The sequence below is a fragment of the Leptonotus elevatus genome, chromosome 4 (assembly GCF_054856555.1).
Source record: "Leptonotus elevatus isolate MCC_2025b chromosome 4, RoL_Lele_1.0, whole genome shotgun sequence".
Classification (NCBI taxonomy): domain Eukaryota; kingdom Metazoa; phylum Chordata; class Actinopteri; order Syngnathiformes; family Syngnathidae; genus Leptonotus; species Leptonotus elevatus.
Genome location: NC_141242.1, coordinates 14,981,966 through 14,996,972, shown reverse-complemented (window position 1 = coordinate 14,996,972; position 15,007 = coordinate 14,981,966). Strand labels below are relative to the sequence as shown.

General features: G+C 41.1%; 2 protein-coding genes across 11 annotated transcripts in view; one reads left to right on the top strand and one right to left on the bottom strand.

Annotated features, from left to right (window-relative positions):
* Positions 1-133: 133 nt before the first annotated feature.
* Positions 134-7,097, top strand: LOC147175672 (uncharacterized). The gene is made up of 14 exons (XM_086072752.1): positions 134-400; positions 475-588; positions 804-929; positions 1,028-1,090; positions 1,301-1,417; positions 1,581-1,694; positions 1,896-2,068; positions 2,511-3,183; positions 3,304-3,446; positions 3,987-4,047; positions 4,488-4,702; positions 4,782-4,968; positions 5,763-5,858; positions 6,354-7,097. The coding sequence occupies exons 1-14, from the start codon at positions 134-136 to the stop codon at positions 6,501-6,503; spliced, it is 2,499 nt and encodes an 832-aa protein (XP_085928878.1). The 3' UTR covers positions 6,504-7,097.
* Positions 7,098-8,281: 1,184 nt separating this feature from the next.
* tdrd12 (tudor domain containing 12) overlaps positions 8,282-15,007 on the bottom strand; it is a 28,525-nt gene continuing 21,799 nt past the window's right edge. For all 10 annotated transcript variants that reach the window (XM_086073883.1, XM_086073882.1, XM_086073874.1 and 7 more), the window contains 4 exons: positions 14,873-14,986; positions 12,401-12,554; positions 12,263-12,323; positions 8,282-10,899 (listed from right to left, as the gene is read on the bottom strand). In XM_086073883.1, coding sequence (XP_085930009.1) covers positions 10,817-10,899; positions 12,263-12,323; positions 12,401-12,554; positions 14,873-14,986 — 412 coding nt within the window. In that variant the 3' untranslated portion in view covers positions 8,282-10,816. The remainder of the gene's footprint in view (positions 10,900-12,262; positions 12,324-12,400; positions 12,555-14,872; positions 14,987-15,007) is intronic.

The window sequence follows — 15,007 nt, the reverse complement described above, 5'->3', positions numbered from 1 at the left end:
GGTGTCGTCTTGTAAGGGCGTGTTGAAGCATGTGAGAACCTAATCATCATCTCAGGTGTCAAATGTGTCGGGTTTCTTCTACTCGTCTATCTTCTACTTCCTGGCAGTCTCTGTGCACTTCTTGACCGTTGAGATGGGAAGTGGAGCGTCCGCCACCACCACCGAGGGATCCCGTCTGGGCCGGGTGGATGATGAGCAGCCCAACCTGGTCCAGCCCCCTACACCTGTGGTCCAGACCCCCACACCTGTGGTCCAGACTCCGACTCCTGTGGTCCAGACCCCCGAACCTGTGGTCCAGACCCCCACACCTGTGGTCCAGACTCCGACTCCTGTGGTCCGGTCCCCCACCCCTGTAGTCAGGACCCCCACACCCGCAGTCCTGGGTGGAGAAACATTACTGGTAAAAGATGTTTGAGTACTGGAAGTGTTGTCATCAAGATGGTGGTGCTATTTGATGTCCATGTTTGTTTGTAGGGGGATGATGGACATCAAGCGGTGGACGTTTTGTCTGTCACAAGCAACCAGGCTCACTCCAAAGAGGAAGACGAAGAAGAGCCAATGCCAAGTGTTGTCGATCCACTTGTGACCGTGAGCAGATTTGACTTTGAACTCTTCGCTGGGGAAACTTAGCCAATTAGCAACATGCTACATGCTAAAAAGCTAAATACCACAATAAACACGCTTGGAGATTGGATGCTAAGGGGCTTCAGACCACGAGGCTAAATCTTATGACGTTACACGCGTAAGGTTAGAACAAGGCAGACTGTCATGGCATCAATGATCGCACACTGTGTTCCAAACAGGAAGTGGCCGATGAGGGCGAGGGAGAGGAAGTGTCTGTGAACTTTGAGAGTTTTCTTCACAACAACGGAACTTTGTACAGCTGCTTTGAGCACCACGGGAACAGGGTTTTTGTGGATGAGGCACAGGTACAGACAAACTAAAGGTGTGAGTTTAATATAAGCGTGGTCACATGGTGGCTGATATCTCGTAATCTTTTGATTCCAACACGGACTCTCCTGAGCAGAAACTGCAGTCTTTCCCCAAGGAATGGTACGACATGGGACGCTTCATTAAACCGAACCAGGAGGTGCGTCGTGTCATCGCCGCCACACTTCCTGTCTGTGCCAATCAACTTTCACTTCCTGTCTTTTGACCAATCAAGCTTTACTTCCTCTCCAAGACGGTCAACTTCATGCTTGAGATCATGATGTCGTTTGGCCAGTCAACCTTAACTTTTCATGTGTGACCAATTAATATTCACATCCTGTTTTCAAACAGTGTCCAATTTCCTCCTCAGGTCTCCGCCCAGCCACCAGTCGCCAGCGTCCAGCAAGTGGCGGCAGTGGGCGAGGACGACCGCACAGGCAGCATCTTCATCCCAGGAAAAGGAAGTGTGATGACGTACATGTTTGAGGTGAAGGCCTCCGCCAGGGCACACCATGGTCACATGTTTGAATTGAGCGCCGCTCCTGCTGGAATTTAAGATGTTCCATCTTTTCTTCCTCCACTTATTTGGGGTCGGGCGAAACTTGTCTTCCATGTTCTTCCAACTACTGTTGTATGGGTGCGTTTTCCAGGAGAGAGTGAACGTGTGCCGGTTCTGGGATCCTCATTCGGGCGTGTGGCTGCTGCTCCCCCTCCAGTGGGAGATGAATGTGGACTTTGTGCAGAGCAGAGTCCACAGAGTCATGGTAAGGAGGTGCAACCAGTCCTTGGATCAGAGCTTGGCACGACATAACAAGCATTTACATAATCAAATGTTCTGGAATATTTGTTGCAGCTTTTCCCCCTCAAATTGGCTCATTAAAATGTATTTAGTCATTTTATAACCTATTCAATATGCCAAGATGGTTCGAGCAGCTCCTGACTGTTCTTTGGTCTTGTGTCCACAGTCGGTCCTGCCAGGCCTGTTGGACCAAAAGGAAATTACTGCAGCACTCCGACTTTGTAACTACGATAGCGAAGAAGTCATCTCTGCCTACCTCACAATGTTTGGAGAGGTTCTGCTGCATGCTAATGCTAATGCTAGTGGAGATCCAGAATACAGTGACCTCAACTCATTCAGGTTAGCCAGTATGTATGCTAGTGTCTCGTTAGCATGTTATGCTAACATGGTATGCTACTATCTTCAACATAGTATCTTGGTATTGTCATTTACCGACGAACTTAATATAATGACTTAACAATTGGCCTCTAATGGCTGGTGCCAGAGGGCAGCCATCTTACGTTGCCAGCCAGTTACTGATAAATTGTGTTTGGTCCCTCTTGGTGTTGATTCTTCACAATCACAAAAAATCTAATATTATATCTTAATGTTTGAAGCCTAAAATGTGGCATTAAGTGAAAAAGTTCAAGGCAGCTAATACTTTTGCAAGACACTATGCTTTCTAATCTAATAAGTCATAGAAATAAATACTCAAGTAAAGTACAGATAACCTGAAAAATCTATAGAAATAGAGTAATGAAGTTTTTTCCACCACTGATGATGATGATGCTGGTCCATCCAGAGCTCTTCTGGAGCGTGACCGTGCAATTGAGGATCTGAGGCAGCAGCTTGAGTCCAAACAGAAAGAGGCGGACGAACATCTCCACAGGAACACGCTCCTGGTCCGGGAGACTCGCCATCTTGGCGATATTGTGCAAAACCTCCATCGCAAGACAGCTGAGCTGGAGGCCGACCGGCAGGAGGCCCGGGAGAAGATCCGGTCCCTGCAGAGTCGCCAGAAGTCCGCGGGGCCGTCCACCAGGAACACCACCGCCTCCAAGCCCACCCTCGATCCAGATCGATTACGTCAGGCCGGCGGACTGGCCCGAGAACTCAAAGTGTCTTCCAAACAGCTAAAGTCTTGGGTCCTCCTTACGCTGAGTGACTTAAAGAACATCCTGTCCCAGGCGGAGGACGTCCTAAAGAAAACGGCCGAGGCTCAGCGGCGAGCGAATGGCGAGGCACAAATGCTGCGCTCGCTCTACCAGAAGGAGGCGCTAGAGAGACGCACTTTGTACAACAAGCTGCTTGAGCTGCAGGGGAACGTCAGAGTGTTCTGCAGGTGCAGGAACATCACCGGATCAGGAACCTCCTCATGTCTGGACCAGTACGACCAGCAGGAAGTCACGCTAATACACAAAAACACGAGGAAGAAGTTCTTCTTTGACAAGGTCTACGCACCCACCAGCACACAGGTACCATAACAGCAGCAACAGACACACACCATGTGATAAAGGATCTGAGGTGTCACCTTGAATTCAAACAAAAGAAGCTCTTGAACGTGTCCTTTTGTTGTTCCTGATGATGTCATGCAGGAAGAGGTTTTCGCCGGGACCGTGCCACTTATCACTTCCTGTGCAGACGGCTACAACGTATGCATCCTGGCATATGGGCAGACGGGCTCAGGAAAGACCTTCACCATGATGGGCACCAAGGACAAGCCGGGAGTCAACATCAGGTGTGTACGACCCAGCTCAGCTACTCACGGCTGGGGTAGCCTGTCACTTTGCTGGTGGACCAGAATCAAGAACCAAGATACTAAAAAGATATTCCTCAGTTAATGGTGAGAGAAATCTAAAATAACGATATTAACAACAGAGGGTTATACCGTACGTTAGACGTTTTTATATCACACTCAGTCTGACATGCATATTGCACAGCTCTATCCACCATTAAATAGGTGCAGTTGACATGTTTTCAGGGATGGGAATTGGTAAGAATTTAACGATTTCAATTCCATTATTGATACTGCTAATCGAGCCGATTCCTTATCAATTCTCATTGATTATGCCTAACGAGGGGCTTTAAGCAGCCTCACCAGTGTCCGAGCCCCGGTCAAAGCGCTATTTTCAATAAGCAGTATCGTCAGGCAAGCAAAGGAACAATTCTTAGAAATCAAATAACTGCAAACGATTCCTATCCCTACATGTACTGTGCTTGTGTGTATACTATGCATGTCTTCTGTTGAATCTATCAATCAAGCGTCTGCCCCCTGCAGGTCCATACGGGAACTTCTCCGTGTATGTTCACTCAAAGAGAAAGTGTCATACGTGCTCAAGGTACCAACACACCTCACACTTAGAGCAGCAAAATGCCCAAGATGCGGCTTTCCCCCACCTTTGCCTGTCACACACACATCATCAGATAATTTGTTGATTAGATCGTAACTGCCTACCGACAGCACTAAATGTCAACTGCTCAGATTTCAAGCTTGAAACCAGGAGTGTTGGAGCCATATTACAATATTGATGGTTTTTCCTTCTTTCTTTTTTTTCACATGTGCCCAAAGAGTTTTAAAAGCTCTATGTAATGAGTGACAGGTGTGAGAATTGGGACAAGCATATAGTTTGCAATTGCTTACAAGTTCACAATATAGTTGGGGTTGATGTACTGAGTTTTGTTCAAACTATCCGGTTCTTTCAGTTAGTGTTATTTCTTCCTATAGTGGCCTTCAAAGACATCACACATATATACTTTTTATGGTGGGGGATACGTGTAGATTTCCATGTTGGAGATTTACAACGACACGCTCAACGACCTGCTAGCGAAAAGTCCCACAGCATCCTCCACCCTGGATATCCGCGTGCAGGGTAAGTCTGTGTCCGTGCCGGGACTGACACACGTGGAGGTTTGGACTGAGGATGACATCATCAACGTCATTGAAACCGGAGAGAAGAACCGGAAAATGGCCGCCACCAAAATGAACATACACAGGTGGGGATGGCATTGATAATGGTGATGAAGATGACGTGATGAAGGTAGATTTTCGGTCTTTTCGCGGTTTTCTGTTCAGTTCTCGCTCTCACCTGCTGGTGGCGCTGGAGGTGTGTGGCAGTGACTCATTGTCCGGAGAGAATACACGGGGCACGTTGACCATGGGTGACCTGGCCGGGTCTGAGCGCATCTCCCGAACAGAGGCTGAAGGCCCGCGACTCGTCGAGGCTGCCGCCATTAACAAGTCACTGACAGCATTGGGACAGGTCAGCATAAATATTACATGACTCGTGACATCAGCTCAATATTTATGGAGTACCAAAACTGCCAAAATAGTTTTTATTTTCACTTTTAGTCATTAATTTATTTATTTAGTCACTTATTTATGTTTTATTTTGGCAGTTTTGTTCCATACTGCCAGGATGAAATGTTATTATTCAAATGAGGGGGCGGTCCTAAGTGTGTCTTGGGTTGGACTCCGTCATTGCAAACTGCCTTTCATTGGTCGAGTGAGCGGGTCTGCCAACAAGGAAGTGTCGCCGACTTGCATTGAAGAACTCCAGCAATGGACGTCACGACTATCTTGTCCACTGTCACCACAACTTGCGACTTAAGTTGCTCAACAAATGGAGGAGTCCAACCCAAGACATGCTTATGACCACCCCTCATGACCACCCCTCATTTGAATAACATTTCATCCTGACAGTATGGACCAAAACTGCCAAAATCAAAAATAAATAAATGACTAAATAAATAAATTATTAAATAAATGACTAAAGTGAAAATAAAAACGGATATAAAAAAAAAAATACAAATGTATTTATTTATGTATATATATATTTTTCTATTTCTATTTACTTTTTTATTTATTAAATTTTTTAATTATATTTTTTATATCCGTTTTTATTTTCACTTTAGTCAGTTATTTATTTAGAATTTTGGCAGTTTTGGTCCTCCATAACATGGCCAAGTCTGTTCTTAAAACAACTTAAAGATGGCTGCTGAGTAATCACTGTATTATTAGTAGCAAAGTCACTGTTGTATGTGTGCATGTTTTTAGGTGTTTGCGGCTCTGAAGTGTAACGCTCTTCACGTGCCCTTCAGGAACTGTAAACTGACTCATCTTCTGCAGCCCAGCCTCAGCGGAGATGCCAAGGTCCCACTGTGGTGCTCTTCTGAGCTGTGTTACCTTTGATCCAATTTTTTATTTAAATCTGATACCAATGTTGTGATTCCCTTTGATCTTTTATTTGAGAATTGTCCAAGTTGGGATCAAATTTCCCCCAAAGGAAAATGGATGGATGACCAATCTGTCCATCTATTCTTAGTTGTAAATAGAGATTCCGTTCACTCATTGATTGCCAGCCATTAGTAGAAGTTAGTAGTCCCCCGTATTGTACATAAGGTTAAATAAATAAATCCAAGGTGAGACCCTATTCCACGCTTAACAGATGAAAAACACTTGGCAAATGTACACATCAGTGGCAGTAAACGGTTGTAATCTGAGATCAATTGATATAGAATCCTTAAATCTGAGCATGGTGATTCCTTCAAACCAGATTGTGAGTCATCAAATCTGAGTGCTCCGTTTTCTCGGATCCTATCAGCGTTCATCTTTGTTCTGATCCCAGCTTTCTAATTTCCACCTTAGTGTTGCGTCTTCCTCAACGTGAGTCCGGACGCCAAGGACGAGGTGGAGACGCTCAGCACGCTCCAGTTCGGCTCGTCCATTCGTCACGTGGCACTGGGAAAAGCCACCAAGAACGTCACGCCGGCCAAAGGAAACAAGATGGCAAAATAGGCGATTGTTGAAGCAAGTTCAATCATGACAAGTGTCCATTTACAGCAAATGTTGAAATCAATTTTAAATTAAATTAATATTTACTCAGTTAATGTGTTTAATTTTAGAAGTGCTAAAAATGAGTAAACTGTACTAGAAAGAGAGAGAGAAATTTCTATAATTTGACATGTTTAAATGCTTAATGTACATAATGCACGTTGTACACTAATTACACTATGTATGTACACTAACGTAATATATTAGTGTACTTTTAATTAATTTAATCATTAATATATAAGTGTACTTTTAATTCATTTAATCATTATTAAATTATTTTTCCTGCTTAATGCCAGCCAGGAAACACAGAACTTTGACTTGTGTGTATTATTCAGTTCCCAAGTTAACATTTAACCTGTATAATTTTTCATTTCAATTTGTTTTCAACTAGAACTGAAACTTGAAGTTGTCATTTTTTCCCCTGCAATTTGGTTAATTTATTACATCCAAAACCTACAGGACTGCGGCCCTCCAGGACCGAGTTTGCCCACCACTGCTTTAGGTAAATGCAAGTGAATGACGGAGAGCAGCAGATTTGACACATGAATTTAACTACTTGTACAAAAAATACCAAAATGTATGAATGTTTAAATAAAAATTCTGGAAACATAAATGTACATTTCAACAAATTAACTTAAATGCTTGATCCTCAGGGTGTGGCCCTTCACAAAGCAAGGCGTCTTTGTCGCTGGCCGTATCCAACACACAAAGAGCGAACGCTTAACATGATATGGTTAATCTCTGCTAAAGCAATTACTATCTCCTCATTTGAAAACCTGACCGAAAAGTATTGGCACAAAGTCCGAGTAGTACGCTATGTGTATTTTTCGTAAGTTTGAGGTTTTTTTCGTGCAAATCTGCCACTTTATAAACTCGCAAATCTGCCACTTTTATAAACTCGCAAATTTGTCACTATAAACTTTTTTTCTCACAAATGTATACCGCTTTATAAAGTCTCAAATTTGTGACTTTATAAAGCGACAATTTTGTGAGTTTTTTTTCTCTCGTAATATTGGCCCCTCTAAAAAATATATTTACTTTTTTATACGTCGCCCTAACACGCCGTCGTAGGTGTGTGTGAATGAACCTTAAGCGGCATACAGTTTTTTGACCGTTGTCGTATATAAAAAGGTTTGTGTTGTATTTTTTTGGGACATTAATGGAATAAGATTGGAGCTGCCTTTGATTTTGATTTTATTGGAATTAAATTGTTATTTATTTTGGGGGGTTTCTTTTTTGATGCAACAACACGCGTCCTAAGAGTTCTGAACGGTTCATCCCTCAACAAATGTAGCATCTTCTTGGAAAGACTCTAGACAGAAACAAACAAACGCATGTATTTCTCCGCTGCATTTTCAGTGCGGATCCTCTGCAGGGATCCTGACGTAAAACACAAACAGAACAGTGTTTTCAGCTAAAACCCAACAAAAGTTGTCAGGAACAGTGACAACGTAACAATTTAGAAGTCTGTTGATTGCTCCCACTTTGCTCCCCACTCACCTAGTGAGGGCCCATAGATATACTGTACAGGTAGAAGAGCACTCGATGGTGCCTGATGCAGAGTGGCCGCCATCTTGAACAGGGAGACCAAAGTACAGCTAGGCTGATATGGTTGTTTCAGGGCCACTACGGGTTATTAGTAGTCAAGGAGACCGATAACCAAATTTGGAGCTGATATTCGTTTGAAGATAAAATGAAAATACTTGTCAACATTTTTAATAATACAAACTCCAACACTTAACTTTGTTTAACTGTTTCATGTTTATTAAATTTTATTTGTATTTTAACATAACATATTAAAGTTTTTTTCCCCCCTTTATATCTTGGATAATAGATATCTTTGTTTTCAAATTTTAACAAAAAGTGCAGGGTTCTCCCAGGCTTAGAAGCATGTCATAGATAGTTCAATGAAAACTTCAGCAAATGAATAGCTCCTTAAGATTTTCTACAGCAAATAAACTTTTCCTAAAATGTCAGTATAACTGAAGTGCTAATGTTTCACTTAGGTTTGCTTTAATTTGAAACAAAAACAAAAAGTGCAGTGAGTTTACATGTTCAGCCGCAACAGTGATTCTCAACCTCTGTGCCGTGAGACCTCTAATGGTGAACCATGGGATCAAATTCCACTTAATAGAAATGTATTTATAAAAATTAAAAAAAGTATCTTTCTTCCATCTATGCCAGCAACTTATAGTAACAAACAGAAATAATAAATTAACTATTACTGTAGATGTCAAAAAGTATATAATTGGAAAAACTTAACATACAAGTATGTGCCTTGGCTCAATAAAGGTTGGCAATCACTGTCATAGGGTATAAGAAAAAAACGTTCTGAGCCTTCCACAGCCCTGCCAAGACTGTTCGTAAAGGGATTTTTTTTCTCGTTATTTTTCTTTTTTTTTCTTTCACAAACCAAATTGTTCAAAAACTAAGGTTCCTCTTGAGCTAGTGTCATGAAAAAGTGTTTGCCACCTTCTCAAATTATTTTTTTGCATAGTTTTTCCACTTTATTGTTTATTGGTGTAGTATGTCCTATGTGCCCATCATCAAAATCATCAAACAAAATGTTTGGATTAGCCAAAGATAACCTAAGTAAACATAAAATGCAGTTTTTAAATGGGGATTCTTATTTATGGGGTGGAAAAAATATTCAAACCTCCCTGAACCTTTGTAAAAAAAAAAAATAATAATAAAAAAAATTATAATAATAAAAAATAAATAAAAAGAAGCTTAAAACAACCACAAAATGAAGGTTTTGGAATGGCCTAGTCGAAGTGCAGACTTGAATCTGATGAAAATGCTATGCCATAACTTAATAAATGTATTTATTTTGGTATTGCTATATGCCCGTATAAAAAAGTAGTAGCAATTTTCTAGCCTTCTAATTTCTAGTTCCTGATTGTAAAATGGCCATACTGGTATTGATACCTTTGCACGGTGCAACGTAATATAATGTAATGTAATATAATGGGGTAGATGCCACTGACTTCAGACTTTCACACATCAGCGCCGTTTCCAGCCACTGATGGCCGCGTTCCAACACTCGCACCCCCACGCCGCCCAACCGCGCGCTCCTGCAGATTGGCGTCTCAGGTCTCTGAAATGCTTCGGACAACTGAGACAGACACACTACACACTCGCACCCGTCGACGGGAACGCGCAACAAAGGGGCACAATTGCGGAAGCGCAAGTAACGGGACGCGGCCCACATGTCGCAAACCAGAACCGGAAACAAAGCTGATGTGTAAAACACGGAAGTCCCGCCTCCTCCGTGGCATAAACCCCATTAGAGACCACTAGACCAGTGATAGGGAACCCTGGTCCTCGAGAGCCACTATCCTGCCTGTTTTCCATGTCTCCCTCTCCAACACAGCTGACTCAAATGATCAGCAAACTCTGTAGAAGCCTGATAATCTTGTTCATGAATCAGGTGTGTTGTTGGAGGAGACATGGAAAACAGGCAGGACAGTGGTTCTCGAGGACCAGGGTTCCCTACCACTGCACTGGACCTACAATTAAATAAAAGGGACATTATGTAGAATTGTTTTCGTTTTTTTCAATGTTCATTAATTTTTAAATCCCACTTTTACTTTCAATAATATGCACACAAAAAAAAGTTCTATCACATCAACACATTATATATATATATATATATATATAAATATATACATACACATATATATACATACACCATATATACACATTCATACATACATACACATATATATACACACACACACATACATATATACACATATACATATATATATATACAAATATACATATATATATATATATGTATATACACATATATATATATATATATATATATATATATATATATATATATATATATATATAAACACATTTTTTTGCATATTATTTAAAGTAAAAGTGGGCTTTTAAAATTAATGAACATTGACAATTCAAAACGGAAAAAAATCTACATACTGTCCTTTAATAAATAAAATCACCATTTAAAAACTGCATTTCATGTTTACTTGGGTTTTGTCCGATATTTGCATCTGTTTGATGACCTTGAACATTATAATTAGGAAACTACAAAAAGTAAGAATTTGACAAGGGGGCAGATACTTTTTCACAGCGCTGTATCTATCTATCTGTCTATCTATCTAGTTAAGCAAGGTCTCTTAACGATCAATCGATTATCAAACCAACCAATCAAGTGTGACACCAGCACCATCATCAAGAACTATTCACAACGTTGGTGGAGCTCTCCGTGCAGCATCAAAAGTCGACAAGTGTGTTGAAGACCTTCAGCACATGGAGTCGCTGTCGGTGCCGCTGTCCCCGTTGACAAAGTGGCATTCTTCTCCCGTGTCGGCCACAAACACGTCACCTGAACAAGAAAGCAACGTCATATGGAGGAGGACTTCAGGTCACATGGGTAAAGCACACAAAAACAGGCACACTCATTCTGAACACTGAATCACAATTGGAGCAAATGCTGACCTTCTCATTATGTCTTAATGAGAGTATTTGCAGCTGGAAGGCCTTCTGCACATCGGGCGACGCTGCCCAAACTGGCTGACTGAGAAATGCCAACACCCTCTCAAAAATATCCACACACTCTTTGAGGCAATGTGACAATCATACGATGGTTTTGTGGTTCAATAAAAATCAACACAGTATACAGTCATGGCCAAAAGTTTTGAGAATTACTCAAATATAAATTTTCACAAAATCTACTGCCTCATTTTTGATGATGGCAATTTTAATGTACTCCAGAATGTTATGCACCGTGATCAGATGAAATTATTTGCGAAATCTATATCTGCCATTTATCAGTTCATCAAGAACTTCAAGGAGAGAGGTTCAATTGCTGTGAAGAAGGCTTCAGGCCGCCCAAGAAAGTCCAGCAAACACCAGGACTGTTTCCTAAAGTGGATTAAGTTTCGGGATTGGTCCACCACCAAAAGCGGAGAAGAATAGGCGAGCGCTACCATCCGTCCGGTTTTTTAGTTGCAGCATGTGGTACATGTGCAGTGCTCAACCGCTTGGTGTGCGGCTTTGAGTCACCAACTTTTATATTTTTGCAATCTACAACAGTGACTGTGGTTTCATAGACTAGCTCCTCTATGTTTGCATGCATGTGGTTCACAAGCAGTGCATGTTAGCGGGCACACACTTTTAACTAAGCAAAACCAACCAAACTTAATCCACATTAAGTAAACTTGAATTAATTGATCATAATCCATAAAATGTTCAGGCCTACTAACGAGTGTTTTTGTGTAACGCTCTTACGAGTGATGTTACGATATACAAACATCACGGTACAATATCACGATATGAAGCTCACGATATAATTATCACGATATTGTGGAGGTTGGCGATATGTAAAAAAAGTCACAGTATTGAAACAAAAAATGAGCTCATACTAAAAAAAATAATAAAAAAAAAGGACAATATTTTGCTTTTGTACATAACAGCGGTGCATATAAACCACCTACAATCTCTAATAAAACTTAATATAACAGTTGCTAATGCACGCACACATTGAGTTCCTCCACATACTGACTCGGTTCACAAGCATATTCCCCTTCATCTGACGATTAGTGTGGATTTTAAACACAGAAGGGCCAAAACATGCCTTTTGAAAACAGATGTGCTACTTTTAATATTGTGACATGACGATATATTGTGGCAGTTTTAATATCGCAATATCACAATATTGCCGTTATCGTTACATCCCTAGCTCTTACCATGAGTGGACATGGTGTCTTCCTCTTCCAGATGCTCTATGTCGTAACTCACAAAAATGTTCTGCGGGGGAAGGGGAAGGGGGGTTTCAGTTGAAGCCTAAATTTTGCTTTATGTGAGGAGTTAAAACCAATCAGCACCTTGCTCCTGAGAAGCGTGGGCCAGTAGCCACACTCTTGTTTGACCAGCGTGAGGACGGGCTCGTTGGACTTCAGTTCCCAGCAGCAGCGCTCAGCCAACACGGCCGCATGGAGATCCAGATCCACTCCGTAGTGGCGACCATTCACAATGCCACTGAACATGCATGCACATTAGTAAAGGTGTCTAATGCACTGTACTCTGCTCACTCTTTATGAGCTTTATTTCAAAACACTTGAAGTTTGAACAATCACAAGTTAACTTATAGTAATGTTTCCCGATATACATGATGTGCTCTATAAAAAAAAAGTATTTGTAAATTGCATTTTTGCTATGCTAGCATAAACGTTAAAAAAAGAGAGTAATGAGCATGTGATGCGAAATGAATCAATTTGTAATCAGTGATTCTCAACTGGTGGGTCAGGTTCCCAAAAGGCATGGGCCAATTACCAGTTTGATGGTTTACCTGGTTTTAAAAAGTTAATAACTACTAATACTGTCCGTCACCACCGGTAAGGACTCTGAGCTGCTCTTTTCTTTTCTGAGGGGACTTTTAAGAAGGGCGCTGCTCGCAGAGTTGAGAAAACAAGCTGCCTCTTTGAAATCAAATGCCTCCAATTAACTTTTTTTCTTCTTCTACGTGAACAAAGAGAAAATAGACAATTACTTTCAAGGATGCCTTTTAATTCATGTGCATTGCCTTAATAAAATAAAATGCCAGCTGGTACTAGTTAGCGCCAAAGGCAACATAAGTAGCCCACAATTTTGTTCTAAAAATAACTAATTTTGATTTACATGCATCATCAATCTTGTGGCGTAACTGTTAGTTAATTCGTATTTGTTATTCCTCTCTAGTATATAGTTCCGGAATGGAAGATATTTGATGAGGGACTTTCCTAAAAGGATATCAATTACTTTGCTGCCATTTTGTAGCAGCTATACAACCCTTTACGTTTTATTTGACTTTATTAGTTTGTAGGTCAATTACACGTCGATTCTTTATTCATCATCATTTATTTATATTCATGCAGTTGCCATGTTTTTCCTCAGTTTCTTAAAAAGATGCTCTGAAAGCAGAGGTGGGCATTCATTCCGTCAATACTTGACAGAAGGTTTGTCAACCCGGCAATGAAGGACACCCATTTTGTTGAGTGTTAAAAATTATATACAGTACATGTTTTCAAAGGCTACTTTTGGACAATGCTTGTTTTTCTTCTTTGCTTCTTAAAAGAGTGTGTCGCAACTTTGAGACAAGAGGAAAATGCGGGTCCAAGATGACAACAGTTGAGAACCACTGTTTTATTACACGCTTGAAAAAAAAAAACTTTAACAATCAAGACAAACTAAATGTGATATCAAACATTCTTAAGATGGCATATTAACAGTCTGTCATGTGGTCAGTTCAAAATTAACAACATCTAATGCTTCTTTGACTAACTGCCAGTGACATGTAGTAAGAGGCAAAACAATTAAACGCTATAACGGTTAACATTCAACAACAAAATAATAGCAAAGTGTTCAATTGAACAGGCCCATATTTCTTTGAGGAAATACATTTGAGAGTAATTTGAGATGAGATCATCCTTGTTTCATTTTACAGTGATACCTTGACAAGTTTCATTTGTTCTGTGACCAAGTTAATATACAATTTGCTTGGATATCAAATCACTTTTTAGACTTTGAAATTATTCAAATGTTATTAATCAGTTCCATTACCCCCGCCCCCAAAAAACACACAAAAAAAATTTATGAAGAAAAACAGTGTCTGTGTGCGAGTGATTGCCGACAGCAGCTCTTTGCAAGTGTTTTCCTCAGAGGTGGGGAAAACCACTGTTACGTCGGCCCGTCATTGACGGATGCGTTCGCATTTTCTCTGAGTACTTTATGACGCAAAGCCTCGAAAAAATACATAGACTGACCACCGACTGAAGCAGGTTTACGTCCGTCAATCCGGGCAAGTAAATAAGGTCCTTCTCAATCCGTGTATTTTTACGAGGCTCGTGTCGTAAAGAACTTCATCGGTCAATGTATGACGGTTTTGCTCACCTCTGGTTTTCCTTTTGTATTTTACCGTTTGTTCTGTGCAATAACTTGTGATTCTTGCAAGATGTAAAATGAAAATCAACTGAGCGACAGCTTTTAATTGAAGAAAAACTCATAAGTAATTCAAGGTGCTACTGTAGCACAAAAATTAAGCAGGCTACAATAATGAGGTGAGCTCAAATGTAGACACAATCCAAATCAAACCATCCTGAAGATGAACTCCAAACAAGTCAAGTGAAAATGATTAGAAAACATAAGCATGTGTGCGCGTCCCATGCTGGTGATGGCGTGATTGCCCCCTTCAGGCAAAGTAAGCCTTGCTAAACATGTACCCACTTCCTCCAGTGAACAGAGCTCTGTCCAAAAGGCTCCAGTGGCTGTCAGATGCAGAGTGAAACACGCGAGCAATGTGCGAAGCCGTCAAAACAGACCTGTACACAGCGCGGTCGGAGTGGAAGTCGCAGCGCTGACTCTGCGGTTCCCTCAGCTTCAGCGTGACATTCAATGACGTGGGCGTTTGAAACCAACGGACCTGAGGGTGCAGACTGACACGAGGTGGTGTCAAA